This window comes from Eleginops maclovinus, chromosome 9, assembly GCF_036324505.1.
Source record: "Eleginops maclovinus isolate JMC-PN-2008 ecotype Puerto Natales chromosome 9, JC_Emac_rtc_rv5, whole genome shotgun sequence".
Classification (NCBI taxonomy): domain Eukaryota; kingdom Metazoa; phylum Chordata; class Actinopteri; order Perciformes; family Eleginopidae; genus Eleginops; species Eleginops maclovinus.
The window spans coordinates 13368453-13386743 of NC_086357.1; the positions used below are offsets into that span (position 1 = coordinate 13368453).

An 18291-nucleotide genomic window follows, 5' to 3' on the forward strand; every position below is an offset into this window, starting at 1 on the left:
TGATTTTGAAACAGCTTGCTTCTTCTGAGTATGACCTTTCAGTATAGTAAGATGTACACGTTCCGTGAGTGTTTCTCACCAGTGAGATGTCCCTGTGTCCAGAACCCAGCACCTTCAGGACCACCTTCACCTCCTGGGAGCATGAGTTCCCTGCATTGTCCTCATCCTCCTCGTTACTTTTCACCATCAGTGAGCCTGCGTAGATGTTGGTTCTTGTGCCCCGGCCAAGGTGCTCCTCCTGGTTAACACAACAGAGGAAAGCATATTTAGAACCAGTTTCCAAACTATGGCTACTACAAGAATATTACAACATTAACAAGTGTGTTGTTAGCTAGGGGATGAACAAACACCTGCCTGTAGACCCATATTCAAAATGAAGATGCAAGTACTTACAGCGACAGAAAAAAAACAATGCAGTTATGTACACATAAAATATGCAAGTTCACAAAGTCGAGCATCCACAGCATGCAGCATACTTGAAGCTTAAATCGTTTCCATAAAAACAACATTTATTATCATTTCAAACCTTCTAATACGGATATGGATAAATATCTTTGTTCATTATTTAATTGAATATTTTTATATTACGTCTACATTCATGCTCTGACCATCTTATCATGGGAGACGTGAAGTTGAGAGGCTGTACCTGTTTAATCTCCTCCTTGAGAATGCGATGGAAGCTGACCTGACTCTCCTGCATGGGAGTCTGAAGGACCGGCTCTCTTTCTTTGGTTACCACCAGCAGGTTAGAGACCTCTGCAACACAGACACACATTTAAATAACCATAACAGGGTTCTTATTGAAGGTGAGCATACTAAACAATCCTTTTCACAGGGCCATTTTCTTTCAAAATTATCAGCAGAGACCTGACAACTGTTCTTGTGAGGTATCGCTTCACAGAGAATCTCATTTCTGCTTCTATTTTTTCAAGGCCATGTTTTTTTGACACTGTCAAAAGTTTAGATTAAAATGTCTGCAATGCAGTCCCGCAACAACAATGGACCAATGTAAGCAGACGTATAATCACAGCGTGGTGCACTTTCACAGAACCTAAAAAAAGCAACTAATGTATATGCTATATATGCGCTAGTATTCAGCATGAAAGCACAACAGTGTATACATGTGGTGAAACAAGCTCTTAACTTTTACGTCAATGTGTCATTGATGTGTACAGCTATTCGCGGCAGCTTGCCAGACTGATTCCGTTTATTTTTTGTATATACAGAGCTGTGGGTGGGTGGATGAAATAAAAATGTGTCTTTGTGCCTGTTGTCGTACTATATGTGCTTGCAAGTGTGTGTCTGTGGGTGTCTGATGTTGTGACAAAACCAGCGCACTGTGGTTTCAGGGGGAAGTATCTGCACTCCATCAGCTTCACCCTACATTCACCATCAAAGAATGTTAAAAGCACTGTTCTCTAACATGCAATCTGGGTCTTTAGGCAAACAAAATAATAGATTAACATGTACAAATAAAACATGTAGTCAATTTCGGTTCAAAATAGCAACTTTTTGTTCCATCAACCAAATGGCCCAAATGAATGTTCACAATTTAATATCCAATCACTAGTTTATCTTACTTTTTTTGACAGGTGAGTAATGCAAATCTAGAAGCCTGTTTTAAACATTTTACAATTATTTTGCTGCTAAATGGTGCTACTGTGCCCTGCACCCACTCCTTAACCCGTTAACCCAATCTAGACCTAACCTTACTCATTTAGTTTGCTCATCTTTAGGGGAGAAAACCCAAAACCTAGTGGAAAGTACACAAACCTGTTCCAACCTAAAACCATGTAGACCTTCTTTTATGCATCTGCCAGCTCTATATTATTTTCACCACAGTTAAAAACATCCAAAGACCCAGAATAACACCGGTGCAGGTCAATTGTTTGTAGCATTAGCTTTGGAGGTGGAGATACCAGTGTCAGCAAGAGTGTGGTATAAAACATTCTAAATATTTGAACAGTGACAACATCACAGCACTCCAGTCCAATCCTTATCTAGGTTGGATAAAAATGTAGAGCCTAAATCTTAACCCAAACAGTTGTACCTCATGATAATGATCAACACCACACAACCCCAACAAACGTACACAGCTCAACACATCCATGCACATACATCTCCACCTTTCCCTGAGCGGGGTAAACACAAGATGTGCTAGTTTGGCTCCGGAAACCCACATTTACAACTCTCTTCCTCCCCGACACCATTTCAGAGATTGTTCTTGCCAGCTTCAGGTACCCTCCCTTAGCGAGAAACACACACACACACACACACACACACACACACACACACACACACACACACACACACACACACACACACACACACACACACACACACACACACACACACACACACACACACACACACACACACACACACACACACACACACACACACACACACACACACACACACACACACACACACACACACACACACTCCTTATATAACAGACTGCTCCACTCCACTAAATCCTGTATGGAGGGAAGGTTTTGCATCGTTGACCTCTGTGGGTTAGAAGGTTCAAGTCTGTTGCACTTCTAACCCCACCCAACATCACAGGCATGTGTGGTTTGTTAAACGAGTTACCACTCCCAGCATTTAAGTAGCATTGCACACGATACTGCACAGAGAAGTGTTGCATTGAACAGGGTGGGGACTGTGGATGTTCATCATTGGTGTTGAAGACATTCCTTCCGGTAACCATAATATTTCTTAATCATTTTATATATATTTTTTGCACCCAGGTCAAACATCTCACCTTTTTTCTTTTTTATCACACCATATCACCCTTCTGGTGATACGTTTTACCACAACTGCTTAAAAGTTATTTCAACATGTTACACTAAACTGACAAACAGCAGCCATATCAAAGTCTTATCTTTTATATTCCACATTTGCAACCTCTAAAACCCAGCTTGTTTTTATGCTGTTGCTATGGTATTTGTGTGTTTTTCACAGTCAGCCCTTTTACTTAATTTAAGTGATTTAACCCATTTGTACCGGATGCTGCGCAGCGCAACATTCCATCTACCGCCGGCTGCTGCGTAGCGCAGCTTGGAAGCTCCTGCCGGCTGCAGCTTAGCGGAACATTGTTGATTTGTCGTCATTTTCATGAGGCATGCAGCATATAATGCACTGTCATTATTGGTTCAAATACACATGAGGTGGGTCTTGTTGGGTGTTTTAAACCATGTGACCACCCAAATGTGTGTGGTTGGCCGACAATCACGTCAATCAATCAGACATTCACGTGCGTTTGTTTTTAACTTTTTTAAAGGCAAAAATGGCTACGATCGACGAATACTTTGACAGCGACGGCAGCGATTTGGAATTAGGAGAGAATGAGGAGTTTGAGAGGGAGGTGGAAGTAGAAGTTTTTGTACCTGATGATCCTTTGGTAGAGGACTTTCCCACCCCTCCCCACTCCTTTCCTACCTCTCTCATACCAAGGTGCCTTGGTCTGTGTGTTGGCATGTTTTAAAATGTTATTTGTTATATGAAATGTTATTTGTGATTTGTTATTTTATCATATAAAATATTTTTCCTACCAATCAGATTTTGAGATTTTTTATAAAAATGTGTTGGTATGTTATTGCTAAGGGCGCATGTTTTAATACAACCTGTGAGTCTTGCCTTTTAAATGCAATTTATTTCATGTTTCTATGTGCTACAGAGGCTTAGATATTAAGGTTTTCATAGGCGTTGCCAATTCTTAGTATTTTTTCGAAAAACCCTCAGGAGATATACATTTATATCTATTATACATAGGGTTTTAGAGCCGTTTTTTGCAGGCGTTTTAGGAGTAAATGGGTTAAAAGCATAGCTTACCTGAGCTTGAGGTCTGTTATTAAGGTTAATGAATTTGTACAGTGTGCTTCTCCTTATGTTGGTATTGGTGAGTGCATATGACTTTGATTAGATCACCATGTACTTTTGTATGTCCGTGGCTTGATTAAGCTTACCTCTAGGCTGTGGAGGGCAACAGCGCTGCAGCTGGAACTGGAAATTGTCTGTGCGAAGGTTTTGGCCCTCCAGGTGCTCCAGCAGCTCAACCAGAGTGGCCCGGACCGTCTCAGTGCCGAACAAGCGGAAACCAGTGGGGGACACCTCAATCTGGAAGTTCTTATACTGACGCACAGGACGAGACTCCCTCAGGTCGATCTGTGTGCAGAAAGAGAGAGATTTTACTGTAACATACCAAAAAGGGACAGACAGATATAAACAGAGGATTGTACAAGGAAAGTGTATTGAACTCAAGTAGAGCTTATATCAATATCTTAGAACTTAAACTTTGAGTGTGTGTTTCTTCTTATAGAGACTCATGAAGATAAAGCGGTCTGTCCTAATCTACGCATCCTGTGAAATTGATAATATTTATCTCTGGTTGGGGAATAACCTACAGGAGAACTGTGAACATGTTACCTGACATTATGAAAGCTAAGAGGTGGGTAAAAGCTGAACAAACCAACAGCCAATATGGGTGTCATTTTGAGTCTTTGTTCACAACTAAACAAAAACATTGTGATTGCATTTGAACAAGGGAGAGTTTTATCTGTTTATGTCAGTTTCATTCCAAAAACTGAAATATTATTTCACTTCAAATATATTCAAATGGGATAACATTCCTCAAACATTTGTTAACAATGTTTCTTTTTGTACTTATAAAAATAATTATATAAACATCAGATATAATACTTGTAATTAAAAAAAACATACAATACTACAATTTGTATTTACTTATTATATATTTGAGTAAGGACATATATAGTTTTAATATATTTATTAGAGTCCAACATATAATACGATTTGAACGCATTTCTGAGTTTAAAGTGGTGTTAAGTGATAAAACTGGTTCCTAACACTGTATAAATAAGTCTTCCCTACCTCAGTGCAGACCACAGTGATGATGATGTACTGGTAGTCAGTGCAGCTCCAGCGCAGGACGTAGGTGCCCTCCTCGTTTCCCTCCTGACGGAGCTTTTGGATGGCGTACTCCGTGCTGGGGAGGGAAAACACAATGCTAATGGCGATTCGTAACACTAAACACATTTTTATATATTAAAAGAAATCATACTTTATTATGCGTGCAACTATAATCAGTAAAAATATCATAAGTGATTTCATAATGAATAATAAGCAAACGGTATACATGATAATTGTATTGTTTGTTTACAGAAAAATATTTGTAAACAAAAGTTGTGTTAACTACCAACTTAAAATGTATTAATAATGGTTATTGAGTTATATGACTTCTAGTGTCCGGCTACGCTGTGTGTAAGGAAACAAGATTTACAATAAAACTGCCAGTACAAACCAGATGGGTCCATGGCAGCCATTGTTGATGTTGTGCACCACTGAAGCAGGTGCCACCTCCTTGCACAGGAAGTGATGGGCATCCACTGTCAGCCTGAAGTACCCATCCACAAGGGCTGCAAAGGACAGAGCATCCACCTTAGAAGCCATTTCCAACTCCTGGAAAGAGAAGAGATGACGAAAAAAAGATAAAGAAATGGAGTCAGAAATCAGAATAATAACTATTTAAAAGCCTATACTAAAGCTAAATACTCTGAAGGGCTTTTTAAAGAGAGTGGTGATGTATGACAATACTCAAATCTTCAATGAATCATGATAACATTTTTAGTCAGAGCTAATATGACTTGTAGTCGGAGGCAGGCTTTGCTCAAGCAGGATGTTAAGTGAAATAAATGTTGCCGTCGGGACACAATAACTATTAAAAAAAGGCAGTTGACGGCCCAGGTTATTAAATTATATGAGAGTAATCCCACTATGACTTTACTAAGACACATCATAATAGTATTTACTATGGCAAGTAGGTTTGAGGCCATTGTAACAACAAAGACCCATCAACTGTGTACAATTAAATCATTTCAAACAAAATGTTCATATACAATAAACAAAACAATATACATTTGTTGCAAAAAAAAATAGAGATGGGTTGATTACAAACATATTTGGAAGCAAGGGGCGACTCCACTGGTTGGAAAATGACCCATATTTTCAGACAGTGGTTAATTAACCATGGCATACAGTGCTCTTTGATTTTGCCTCACCATCCTCTTGTTGTCCTGTCTGTAGATGGTGACTAGATTGTCTCTGATCACAGTGTGTGTGATCTCATGGAAGTCACAGAACACCACCCAGTCGTCATTTTTCTGATTTTCATCCAACTTGTTCTTCTTCAACTTGCCCTTTTCTTTGACGATCAGAGGTGCCTATTTTAAAGATATAAAAACAAATATGCACACAATAATTATAAAAGATAACAAAAATGACAGTATGTTGGTGACTTTATAAGTCTCCATCATAATATTGTTCTATAAAAAATGTTGTTGTGGCTTCTCAACGATGACATTTTCCCTATGTGATATTTGACTGTCATTAGTAACTTCTAGTTTATCCTTAAGTGTGAAACTGGAGGCAAGTTTTCTCTTTGAAACAGTGTGTAAAAAAGAAAACTATGTCACTCACTGTAGCAGGCTTCTTCCTCCAGGAAATGCCAGTGGTTCCAGTAACCAGAACCTGCATGCCGTGGCTCGTCTTCTTGTTCTGGCTCAGGCTCTGCCCTTGGCTTTGGTGGTAATACCCTAGGAAAAGGAAAGCAAACATCATATTGAGGCAGTTACACATGCAGCAGAAACGTAAAATGCTGCAGTTGTAGGACACTTAAATCAAATGTTGGGAACATATTTTTTATTAGCTAATTGGTTTCTCGATATTGTTGTTGCAGTGCATGATCTGAAGTAGGTTGCTCAAACCATCAAGCTTTGCGTCAGTAGTTTGAAAACACTACACATTGGTTAGCATCATCCAGGGTACGGTTTACTGTGGCTTCATGGGACATGTAAACATCTTATTCCTTTCACTTTTGGTTTGTCACAATCTGCACATACACACACAATGTGTGAGGTATATTTGGATGTCAACAAGTTAAAACATGTTGCCTTTTTTTGTGGGCAGAACACCTCTGCATGTAAACACCAGACTAACCACTGTCACATAACCACTAGAATCCAAGATACGTTTAGAAAATATTGCAAAAGCGTTATAAAAACAAAAAATGACTTTATGAGTTTTTTGGTAGGGTAGTAACTGTGTTTGTTCTCATAATGCTTAATATTTAAATAATAATCTTGATCATTCTATCATTCACTCCATAGTTATTAAACCTCCAACTCTGAGATAATCTTGGTAAACAAATAGTTTCTTTTCTTATGAATCTATAATCCCCTGTAATGATACTAGTAAAATTCCTTCTTGAACAAAAATCCACACTGAGCTGTTGCTCACCACAAATCTGGAACGTTGCCTAGGAGCTTTAAATTCTGCTAAATCATCTTCATGAAATCTTACCATTGTTCCCTCCATTGTAGACATCTCCTTCCTGTGTCACACAGAGTGTGAGGGGCTCCTGCAGCTCACTGCCCAGGCCGCTGGTCAGGCCCTCCAGCGTGGCCAGGTACTTGATCTTCAGGTCGTATGACGTGATGTTGCTGTCCTTCATTGTGCGCTGGTTGAATTCACTGAGGAATTTCTTAAAGACGTTGTTGATGCGGATGCGCGTTAGGAAGTTGCGCCGCTTAATGTTGAAGTTCAGCGACTCCGGGATGAAACGTTTGTAGCTGGAGGGATGAACACAGAGAGATCTTTAACTTCCAATGCTTTGTATAAGCGTTTTGGAGGTTAGGAAAAATAAAGTGTGATTTCTCAGAACCTATTAATGAAGGAGTGTCCCTCAATAAGCGGGTATTTCACTTCCTTTTCCTTTGCCTATATGCTCTTAATGTTTTTTCAACATGTTCTTTAAACTTTTGTTTGCAACTGCCAGATTTTTTGGAACAACATGTGCACAATAACAGAACACTTATCTGAGAGGTGACAGTTGGAACGAGCGAGCAGGTAGAAATTGGCAGGATGGCATTAAAAAGCTGCCATTATCATTTTTAGATGTGGAGGCTATTTTAAGATCTAAATCATGTTTTGCAATTAATTCCCTGCCTATTCTTACCAAGCTCTTAGTGTACCATGGGGACATTACAACAATTACACTGATGAATTTCGGAGCCTGAACTAAATGTGACTAAATGTATTGCAGTGTGATATGCACAATCCAGTTTTTTCAATGATGAATGAAGATGCAAATATATAAATCCCATCAAGGTAGTTTAATTAAATATAGACAAACTTTGGACAATTTTCCTTCTGGCCTCAAAAGGAAATATTTCTTAAGATGAAAAAACAAAGCCAACGGTAAGATATTAAAAAGATTACCAAAGTTTTATTAAAAAATAACTTTGATTAAACCCTGGGCCTTAGTATTAGCAGGAAGTGACTATCTATATGAACCTTATAATTTCATAATTGTGGGATCACCTTCCTTCCTTTTTTAAATTAATGACCAGTTTTCATTTTGTAAACGAAAGCATCCTGCAAGAGCTAAATGGCTTGATTCATAGAGGAGGACACCCTTTACATGATCATGTGATCCGATTTTGGAATCGTTACCAAGTCTTTTTACCTGATTTCATTGGAAGCATGGGGCGAGGACGTATCTGTGCTCATGTTGTAGTAGCTGATGGCAAGCACAGCCATGCCCAAACATTCATTTTCTATCTCGTGTTGCTCTGCCTCAGAGTGAGAAACCCTCAGTGGAACCATGCCTTTCACAAAGTCATGCTGGCCCTGTGCAAAAAAAAGCATTTATATTTAACAAAGAGAAACACCAAATTCAAAACCTAAACAAGTTTAAATATTTTTTTTTTACAAAATGGAGATTATAAACTGTGTGATTTGGTTTTTATTAGGCAAAAATACTGACCAAAAATGATGACTGCATTATTTGGAAAACCAGAGGGGTTTCTTATATTTTGGAGATCTGACAGATTAAGCTTGGTTTTTGTGAGTTATAAGTTCTTTCAGACTATTCCGTATGTTAATGGTTCAAATAAGTTATTGACAACAGTGGCTCTACACTGTCTGATGCTGAACTTTAAGCTGCACTTCCTGGTATTGTTACATTTCCTCTCAGCTGTTGATGTTTTGAAACTGAACTGTGAGCTGTGAGCTCTTAATCGACATGAATAGTACATGTACTTTTTAAAGGAAGAAATAACAAATACAATCTTAAAAAACATTTTTTGGGTGCGGACACATTTATCTTTGTATTTGGTGTTCAAAATATACTTTACATGGACAACAATTCCAGTGACAATATAAAATATATGTATGTATTTTATTATTCGTTGCTATTTGTCACCTGGTCAAACAGGTAGTTGAGAGAGGCCGCGTCCAGTAAGGGGGTTCCTTCTGGAGTTTTCTTTGGGCTGAGTCCTCCTTTGAGTTTACTTATGCAGTGCCTCCAAACTGGAGACTCTCCTTCAGTGGTGCCATGCCAGTTTCTGAAATAAAACCTGACAGGAGAGATAAAGGGTTAACAGAATGAATACAAAGTGTGCATGGTTGTGGTTTCACAGATACCATGAGTCACGGTGTTTCCTATGGGAGTTCGTGAGATTATGGTGGGTGGACCTCAGACCCCTCTAGGCATATTGTATTCATTTAGTTTGAGAGCAAAATGCAAATGTTCGATTTATAAAGAGGATGTGCTCTTGGAAACCATTTTTTCTTAATACGTGTGTTTTCTAAACACTATAGAAAATGAAATTCAGGATATATAAATGTGTATATCCAGGATAAATTCATGTACAACCCAAACCTACAGACATTTAGCTCCCTACTGTTTGCATTAATTATGGTTGTATTTATCTCTTCTATATATTGTTTACTTTTCTTGAATGTATTTCTTTTAATATCTGGTTTCCTTGGATGTGGCATTAAAGAGGAAGAACAATTCAGATTTCTTTTCTACAGTTAATATTGATTTATACTGTGCACATGACAAACCCGGCAGACAGAGGACTAGATGTGTAAAAAGTGTACAAATATTTTCGAAAATTATGAAACTTTGGTGGGGCAAATAAGACTATGTCACAGTTTAGCTTATTAAAGGGGTATATGTCTATTGAAATATTATTTTAGGGTGAACTGATTTAGATCTTACACATAGGAGAAGACGGGTGTTTGATTCCATAAATAATAAGGTCAGCCTTGCATTTCAATAGATGGGACTTAGGCATTTGGTGAAAGTAGTGGAATATTAATAGAAGAAAAAGATGACAGATCTAGATCATTTCATGTATGCAGGTAGACTAATAGTATACAATACACAAAAAGTCCATCACTTTTAGAAGATAAAAGAGTGAACAAATGTCCATGACCAACACTTGCCCATTTGTACTTTCACTTATCCTCTCCACTTTCCTTTTTGAATGCAAAGATTGCCAAGACTGTCAGAATTCAATGACTGGGCAACATTTATTTCTTCCCTTTTAGGTTTCGACCTGCTTGGCTGTTCCTGTTTAGCTTTTTTTTGTTTGTTGCATAAAGCTTATCTTTCATTCACCAGTCCTTTTCAGGGATAACATCCCCTCTGTCTCTTCAGCCATCCAAGGCCCAACAGCACAGACGGTGTAGGGCAAAACTCCAAACATCCCAAACACAAATAAAATGAATATATATTTTAAAAAAGGGAAATAGATGCAGTTACAAATACAGCAACACATACCAATGATAGGACTGCCAGCATTTTCTGGGTAAAGATAAACATTCCAGAGCTTAACACAGTAAGAATTGCCTGCTGCTGTATTTGCTAAAAGCAATACTGTGTCTGAAGTTCAGCCTCACTTTCGTGTCAACTGGTGGCACTTTATCCCTGTGTTTGTGTTAAACATTTGTTTATGCTTAAGATTGTGTGTATCCAGACTTGACCACAATTCTCTGCTTGTTATGCAGAGGTTACAGCAGAACGCAGAGCAGGCTACACCATTCAACACAAATACACACATAGTACACACCACAGTTAGGCTCTATGCACTCGCTATTCTCTACCTTCACTAGCTACTGTCAAAGCAGAGCAGAGTGTAAGAGGAAGTGCAGTGAACACCACAGTAATGTTTTTCTCCTCTTGGCATGAAATCTGCCCCGAGACGTCAAATACATTCTCTAAAGGGGCTCTTAGCTGTCTTCAAATTATCCCAGGGAGTCTCAAATATGACATGACTGGTTGGTCTCATAAAATTGTTCCATCCACTCAGTGTTTCAGATATATTTAGCTTTTTTTGTCTTGAAAAAGGCACAAAAAATACAATAAGATCTTGTGATCATTGTGGCCAGTAGCATACAACTAAAGACAATACAGATCAAATAAAAGCCAAAAACGTGGACAATATTTCAAAGGTTTAATGTATTCTGCTAAAGACACATGTATGTATCCTCAGAGATAGACATTACTTTTATCTAGACTTTACAACCCTCACAATATTCCATTGTTTAATCATGGCAGCATGGGAAACAAAGGTTCCTAACTTGCCATGTTTTTTTAGGTCATTGAGTAACATATTATGTAATACCCGTTGTGTATTCACATTTAGACCCACAGTCTCCTCCAATTTGGACACAGACTTCAAACAGTCCCAAAGGGACAGCTACATGAATTATCCCAATACAAATGGTATCCTTTCAACATGGAGGAACAGCACTTCAAGCAAACACATTTCATCTACATGAATCCTGAATCTCAGTTTTGGTCACTACCCAGATCTCTTCTAATAAGGATAACAGTTGGAATGGCCTCTGAAATAAAAACAGGTCTGATTCCTCATCACTTCCGGTGAAACATTAATCCACTTTATGTGACTCACACAGCAAGTAATATACGGTATGTTGATGTACAGGCTGGTTTGCAATGACACATGGCTGTTTGGTAATGCTCCCCTTTTTGCTCATCCCACCAGAATAACACATTCCACATACCAGGAGCCATTTAGTAAAGTTACGACTCAGCATGCCTAAGGACTTATTTTTGCCTGTGACTGAACTGGCAAAGCACAGATACCCTTCAGTCATCTTGCAGGTAATTGTAGAAGATTCCCCATTGCCAGGTGTCATGTTTATCTATAAAATATTTCCGGGATCTCAAAGGTTACACAAAATATGGAGTGGTTCGTTAATGGAAAAAAAGATTACATTAAGGAAATTACGTAACGGAGATAAAGGGAAGCTGAATGTAGTCTTACCTCATGCGATAGTGCAACTTGACACTGGTTTCATCTGTGATGCTGAACTCAAAGGTGGGGGGGTACCATGTGCAAGTTGTCTCATCATAAAGGGCATACAGGTTATGGCACAAGGGAGAGATTGCTGAGAAGGGAAAGAGAACAAAGGAAAAAGATCAATATTCAGACCAACTATTGTATTGGGTTTTGGGGTTATTTTACAGGCCTGCAGCAATAATCTTACTTCCGCCAACCACAGTCTGCTAACCAGTCAGCTAAAAATACTAATTGCTGCATAAGAGGGGAATATGCTTTTTCCCAAAGAGTGGCACCAAAGATTGGCACTTAGTGTAGATCTACAATATTTGCTGCCTAGCTTTTGAACTGCAGTTGTAATTGATTGCAGATTTTAACAACAGAAAGGCAGCACTTAGAGGTAAGGCATTGACCAATGTTCTCACAGAGAAGATAAGTTCTACTCTGGGAGATTGTTGTTGAATACAGTACATGTATAATAAAGTTTAGCAATATTTATACAATGTAATTTAAAATGTGGGAATCCAATATATAAACCTGGGGATTTGGTCCTCTCCAACTGATGTGCCACATACTGTAATCTACATTAGATTGTTCATTACAGGCGATAAACTGAATGAATAAGGAGAGCAGGTAAATCTGGAATTTGCAAACTAGCTAACAGTTCGGTCACTCACAGCATTTTTTGGCAGCCTCCACACAAAGCTCCAAAGCGGTGAAGGAACCTTTGAAATACTCTAGGGGTTGCACGTCCTCTGTGTAAAAGTGGATTTCCAAGCCACGAATGGAAGAAAGAGAGGAGGACAGTTGGACCCTCTTACTGGATCTCCTCATCTTCCCACAGAGTTGCCTGCTCAACTCCATCACCCACAGAGTTGGCATTCAGACACTGGACGAGCAGAGGGAAAACTGGAGAGAGAATGTTAGATTACAGTGTTAGTTTATCAAATTTAAAGTAAGTTTTCCAATAAAGGCAACTCAAGAAAGATGAGAGAAATGACAACATACGCAAAAGGGAAACAACCAAATCTATGTTTCTCTTACACACAACTGTACCTGCATGATCTGTGAAATGGTCGATCAAACATGTAACCCTGTTATACAAGTGAGTGCTTCTAAGGTGAACTAATACGATTACTTAACTTACATTTTTAAATAACCACCTTTCAGAAGAAATGGGTGACCACCAGGTTTTTAAAATAGACAATCAAGTGTGTTACAACCAGTGTGTGTGTGTGTGTGTGTGTGTGTGTGTGTGTGTGTGTGTGTGTGTGTGTGTGTGTGTGTGTGTGTGTGTGTGTGTGTGTGTGTTAAAGTAAGACACGAATATTGATTCTGAGCTCAACAAACACCAGCATAGGGTCCAATGTTCATTAACCTGATAACTTATATTAATACAGCGCAGCGCCTCGACACTGATGCACACAGAACACAGAGGTCTCACCAAGGTTCAAGTCAAATTACGTCATCCTGTCTACTGAGATGATGACATCAACATGGAGGACAGATTGTTGCTGCGTAGTGACTGCGACGAGTCAGGGCTTCAGTATGGGATGAGTCTAATAGTCTGTCTACACCGGCTACATAGCAGCAGCAGCATTAAAAAAAACAGCAGCAGCCCTTGTGTTGACAGCACTCACAGCTAAGATGCCAGAATAACCAGAAACAAATTTCAATTATCCTTGCATAGGCATCTATTTAGACTCAATGACACACACACAAGCAAACAAGCATAAAAAGAGGAGAAAATGGGAGAGAAGGAAGGATAGGCCTATTGTTTCCTGTCTTCTAACACTCTCATGTATTGCTTATCGCAGATCCTGTTTAGACCCTATTAGTTATATAGCAAATCCAGATAAAAGACATTTTATTGCCGTACCTTGGGCTTTATTTCCTTTGTTTCAATGGCGGACCCTGTCAAGTGCCACCCACGGGTGAGTAGTCAGCTTGGGAAGTGGTCAATGTTCTTACAGTCATCCTTTTTCTTCATTCTCATGTATTACAGCAGAATTTCTTGCGAAGCCATTTTCAATGAGTCATGCATCTGCCTTTATACAGTGAGAATGTAGATCTGAGAGTTAGGCCATTTCCCTCCCTTTTCTACCTAAACTCAACTTTTGAATGTCACAACAATAACATTTCAAATAATATTTCCTACAAAGTTGGGTGTGTATAATACGAAAGTCACCTTTAAAAAATGGCACAATACTTGGCTTGCCAAATACTTCTTCTATATGCCTCTATATTTTCCAAGGAAAGAACAGAATGTAATGACAACTTCAATTTTAACTTCGGATTAATCTGACCATTTTTTGGGGTGGATAAATCAATTATTTGTTGTCATTAAATTGTAAAGAAGTAGCAAATAATGTGCATTATGAAGCTGAAACCATAGAATTTCATCCATTATCTCTTCAATTCTTTAATATACACTTTATTTACTATTATTAAAATCCCTATTAAGGTTTTGTTGTAATTGGTATTTAAATATGTGATATCCATAAAACTAAAAAGCGTTGTTCTTTAACGTTATACAGGTGTTGATAGTTTCAATGGACTGGAACTCTTATTAATGCATTATCTGGTGCTAATGCTTTAAACTACAGTTTGTGTTACATTAAATACTGTGAATGAAATATATTACTATGTTTGTTGGGTGCAGGTAAATAAATACAACCCTATCAAACAAGCTCTTATGCCTCATTTCATTTTGCATCAGTTTAGAGTTTCCCTTGCCTATTTAAGGCAAGTTGAAGAGCTGTAGACATTGACCATGAAATCAATGATCATCATATTCCATTATCAGGATTAAAAAAAAAAGGTTACGCGGGCATTCAAGTGGCCAACAGAAAGAACACAATGGCAAAAGCCAAAAATATAGCTTAAGCCTATTTACCATTGCCATGGCAGTCACATGTTACAGTAACAGTACTTGTTACCTTGCAGATTGAGATAAGTACAGAAAACACATTTAAATGTATTATGATGAATTATTATAGATCACAGCAGGATATCCATAAGCCCAACTTTGACCAGCTTTAACATTAAAGGGATGTTCACACTAAAGAAAAATGCATCTATACTATTTGTTAACATTGTATACTGTATGGTTTCAGAAACGGACATTACTTTAAGTACAAATTTGAAGGCATGAGATGTTAAAGACTATTTCTAAACTTGTGTATCACTGCTTTAAGTTAAAGACCTAAATAGTTATTCTAATACTAAGATATATATTACTTCTTGTCTGTGACACTGCTGCTGGTGTGTAGCTGAGCTAGAACATCCCCTAAAATGTCTGAGAATCAATAAATCATTTAATTGGTGCGCCATTCCAACAGCTTTTTTTGCACCCAATGACTCAGCATCCAGGCAAGCATACTGACGGAAGTGGGAAGTAACTAAGTACTGTACCCAAGTACACTTTTGAGATGCTTGTGCTATCCTTCCATTTTATTCTACTTTGTACGTCTACTCCACTCAAATTCTGAGATAACTCATGTACTTTTACTCCACTACATTTATTTTGTACCTTTAGTTACTTTACAGACTTGGATTAATGATGTTAAATATAATCAACTCTTAAATAAGCTTTTAGTTACACCTGGAGTAAATTCACAAGCTACCCTGCAGTATACAGAGTCATTAAAAGCAGCTGCACCTTTAACAGATAACACTTTAATAATCAAAACATATAATATAATATATTCTGAAATGGCCCAATCTGCATAATGAGTATTTTTCCTTTTGGTGCTTTAGCTATATTTTGATGCTATTACTTTATTACTTTTACTTGAGTAGCATTTTGAATGCAGGACTTTTACTTGTAACAGAGTATTTCTTCACTCTGGTACTTCTATTTTTACTCAAGTACAAGATCTGAGTACTTCTTTCACCTCTGCTGACGGAAAGTGTTTTACATTTATTATCACTGCATTAGCCTATTGGTATAAGAACACATGGCCAAAGTCAGGAAACATAAACTGACACAATTCATTAGAGTGTTCATTAAATTGATTAAGGGTTCTTTTTACAAAAAACATAAACTTACAGAGCATGGATGAGGGCTTTAATGGTGAGGAATGAAACACTCAGCAATTTCATTTCACATTTTGTCAAAGCAAAACATCAGTGCTGACTCAAGAATTATACAGATGTGGCGCCATCAATAATTACATATATTAACGGATTTTAAACCAGAACATTTGAAACTGATCCAATGACTAATGAAATGTTATCTTAATGACATGTAGCTATACAGCCATACCCAAGAATTCTACTTATTACCCCACAAAGTTCTCAGCCTAAATATAATGGGAGGGGGGGGACTATGTTTGAAAAAAGGAAATATAATAAAAAATGTAGAAAAGAAACTTAAACTTAAAAGAAAACGTGTTTGTGATGTTTATTTCCATTAGCCAAATGTGCTACTCAATGTCTCACTTGCAAACCAATTTGTATTTACACAGTGGATTGGGTAAAGCTATAACTTCACAGAGGCGACATAGTTATTACAATAAAAGGTGAACTAAGTAATACAATTTGTGTTTTTTATTTTAAATATTTAAGTTTTAATGATAAACAACACCAAAAGGCTGCCCTTTTTATTTTTTATTTATTAAGTGTTATGTAAATTCAAGTGTGCGTGTGTGCGTATCTGGACCAGGAAGAGGAACCTACTCTGACAACCACAAAATGTGTTAAGCCAATGTACCTTTTGTTGACAGGATTTTGTCTGATTTAGTACAATATTTGTATTACCAATTGATCTATCTGATCTGAAGTATCAAGAATTTGTGGACAACATCTAACACGAATCCATGGTGACCATAGTAGTAGTAACATTAGATATTCAGTGTATCACAGAGGACAAAGAAAACCAGGAAATGTTAACAGTTTTGAAGATCGAAGAGAATATTACCCTTCGTCTTAGAAAATACTAAAATAATTCATTTCTTATCAAAATATTTGTAGTTTAATTTAATAGTGACACCTATGATCACGAGTTTCTTCCTGTAATGTCAATGGGTAAATTCGAGTTATCAGAATAAAATGTAAGTAAAGTTTTCCCCCTGATCCAAGACAAAAGGACGAACAATAGGTTTCACTTTTCTTTCACACCCGAGAAGCAGGACAATAAAAGGCTAATTTAAGAAGACGTTTCGCTTTCTCCACGAGTGAGCAACATCAAATAACAATGATTCCAGGAAAAGCATAGCCTTGAAACTCTTGATGGTGTCCTAGTATTTGACTGTATTTCAATCTAATGTTAGGATAGTGTCAAACTTATTCATTCACTAGGCCCACGTTTATGATGGCGTTTCAGTATTAAATTACATCATAGTGTACGATTTTCCTGTCAGTAGCTATATGTTCACAATCAGCCAATTATATGACTGTAAAAAAAAAACTGTATCAGGCAATGGACATGGATGAAGTGTCATGGCTTTCATGGCAAGCTGACGATCGTTGGCTTACATTAGCATGCTAGCAAGTTATGTTTCTTATGTGGCCAAAGCAAACAACAGCTAGGTGTTTCCCCACTTGACAACAGCGGGTAAAGATTACAAACGAGCCGGCGAGTAAAGCTGTCCAGAACACAGATATTTTTTTCGATGGAAACATTTAGTAAAAGGTTATTTACTCACCTCGGAGCTTGGCCAGACAGCTGGCAAGTTACTTCCGTTTCGTTCAGTACATTAGACGCTCCCACCAAGTTGTAGCTCCTCTCTAGGTGGATTTGTAAGTATCGTGTCTCAGCTTCTTTATTCAAAAACTTCCCAAGAATAATATTCAGTATCCAAAGTGAAAGAAATATCGACCTTAATCCACAGAATGTGTTGATGACCGGTAGCTTGAGGCGAGAAAAAGCAGCCTCTGTTCTTTCTAACCCTTCCAGACAAGTAACCGCCCTTTCCCGAAAACAACATAATGGCCTGCTGTTGAATTCGGCAGCCGATTGGCTGTTCAGCCCGTCACTCAAGTTGACGACATAAACCCTTTGCTGGATTCAGCCTAACGTGTGTGTCATAGACCGTTTATCTACTATACAGTCTATCTATCTCTTCTATGAACCTATGGTCTTTACTTACAACCCATCCCATATAAAACAATA

At 38.0% G+C, this 18291-nt stretch overlaps 1 protein-coding gene across 1 annotated transcript in view; it reads right to left on the reverse strand.

The window, feature by feature from the left end:
- jak1 (Janus kinase 1) overlaps positions 1 to 18074 on the reverse strand; it is a 29674-nt gene extending 11600 nt beyond the window's left edge. The window contains exons 1-13 of the mRNA XM_063891967.1: positions 17825 to 18074; positions 12854 to 13085; positions 12162 to 12285; positions 9284 to 9437; positions 8546 to 8709; positions 7381 to 7649; positions 6499 to 6614; positions 6081 to 6242; positions 5324 to 5481; positions 4894 to 5008; positions 3972 to 4170; positions 647 to 756; positions 80 to 238 (exon numbers count right to left, since the gene is read on the reverse strand). Coding sequence (XP_063748037.1) covers positions 80 to 238; positions 647 to 756; positions 3972 to 4170; positions 4894 to 5008; positions 5324 to 5481; positions 6081 to 6242; positions 6499 to 6614; positions 7381 to 7649; positions 8546 to 8709; positions 9284 to 9437; positions 12162 to 12285; positions 12854 to 13058 — 1935 coding nt within the window. The 5' untranslated portion in view covers positions 13059 to 13085; positions 17825 to 18074. The remainder of the gene's footprint in view (positions 1 to 79; positions 239 to 646; positions 757 to 3971; positions 4171 to 4893; positions 5009 to 5323; positions 5482 to 6080; positions 6243 to 6498; positions 6615 to 7380; positions 7650 to 8545; positions 8710 to 9283; positions 9438 to 12161; positions 12286 to 12853; positions 13086 to 17824) is intronic.
- Positions 18075 to 18291: the final 217 nt, after the last annotated feature.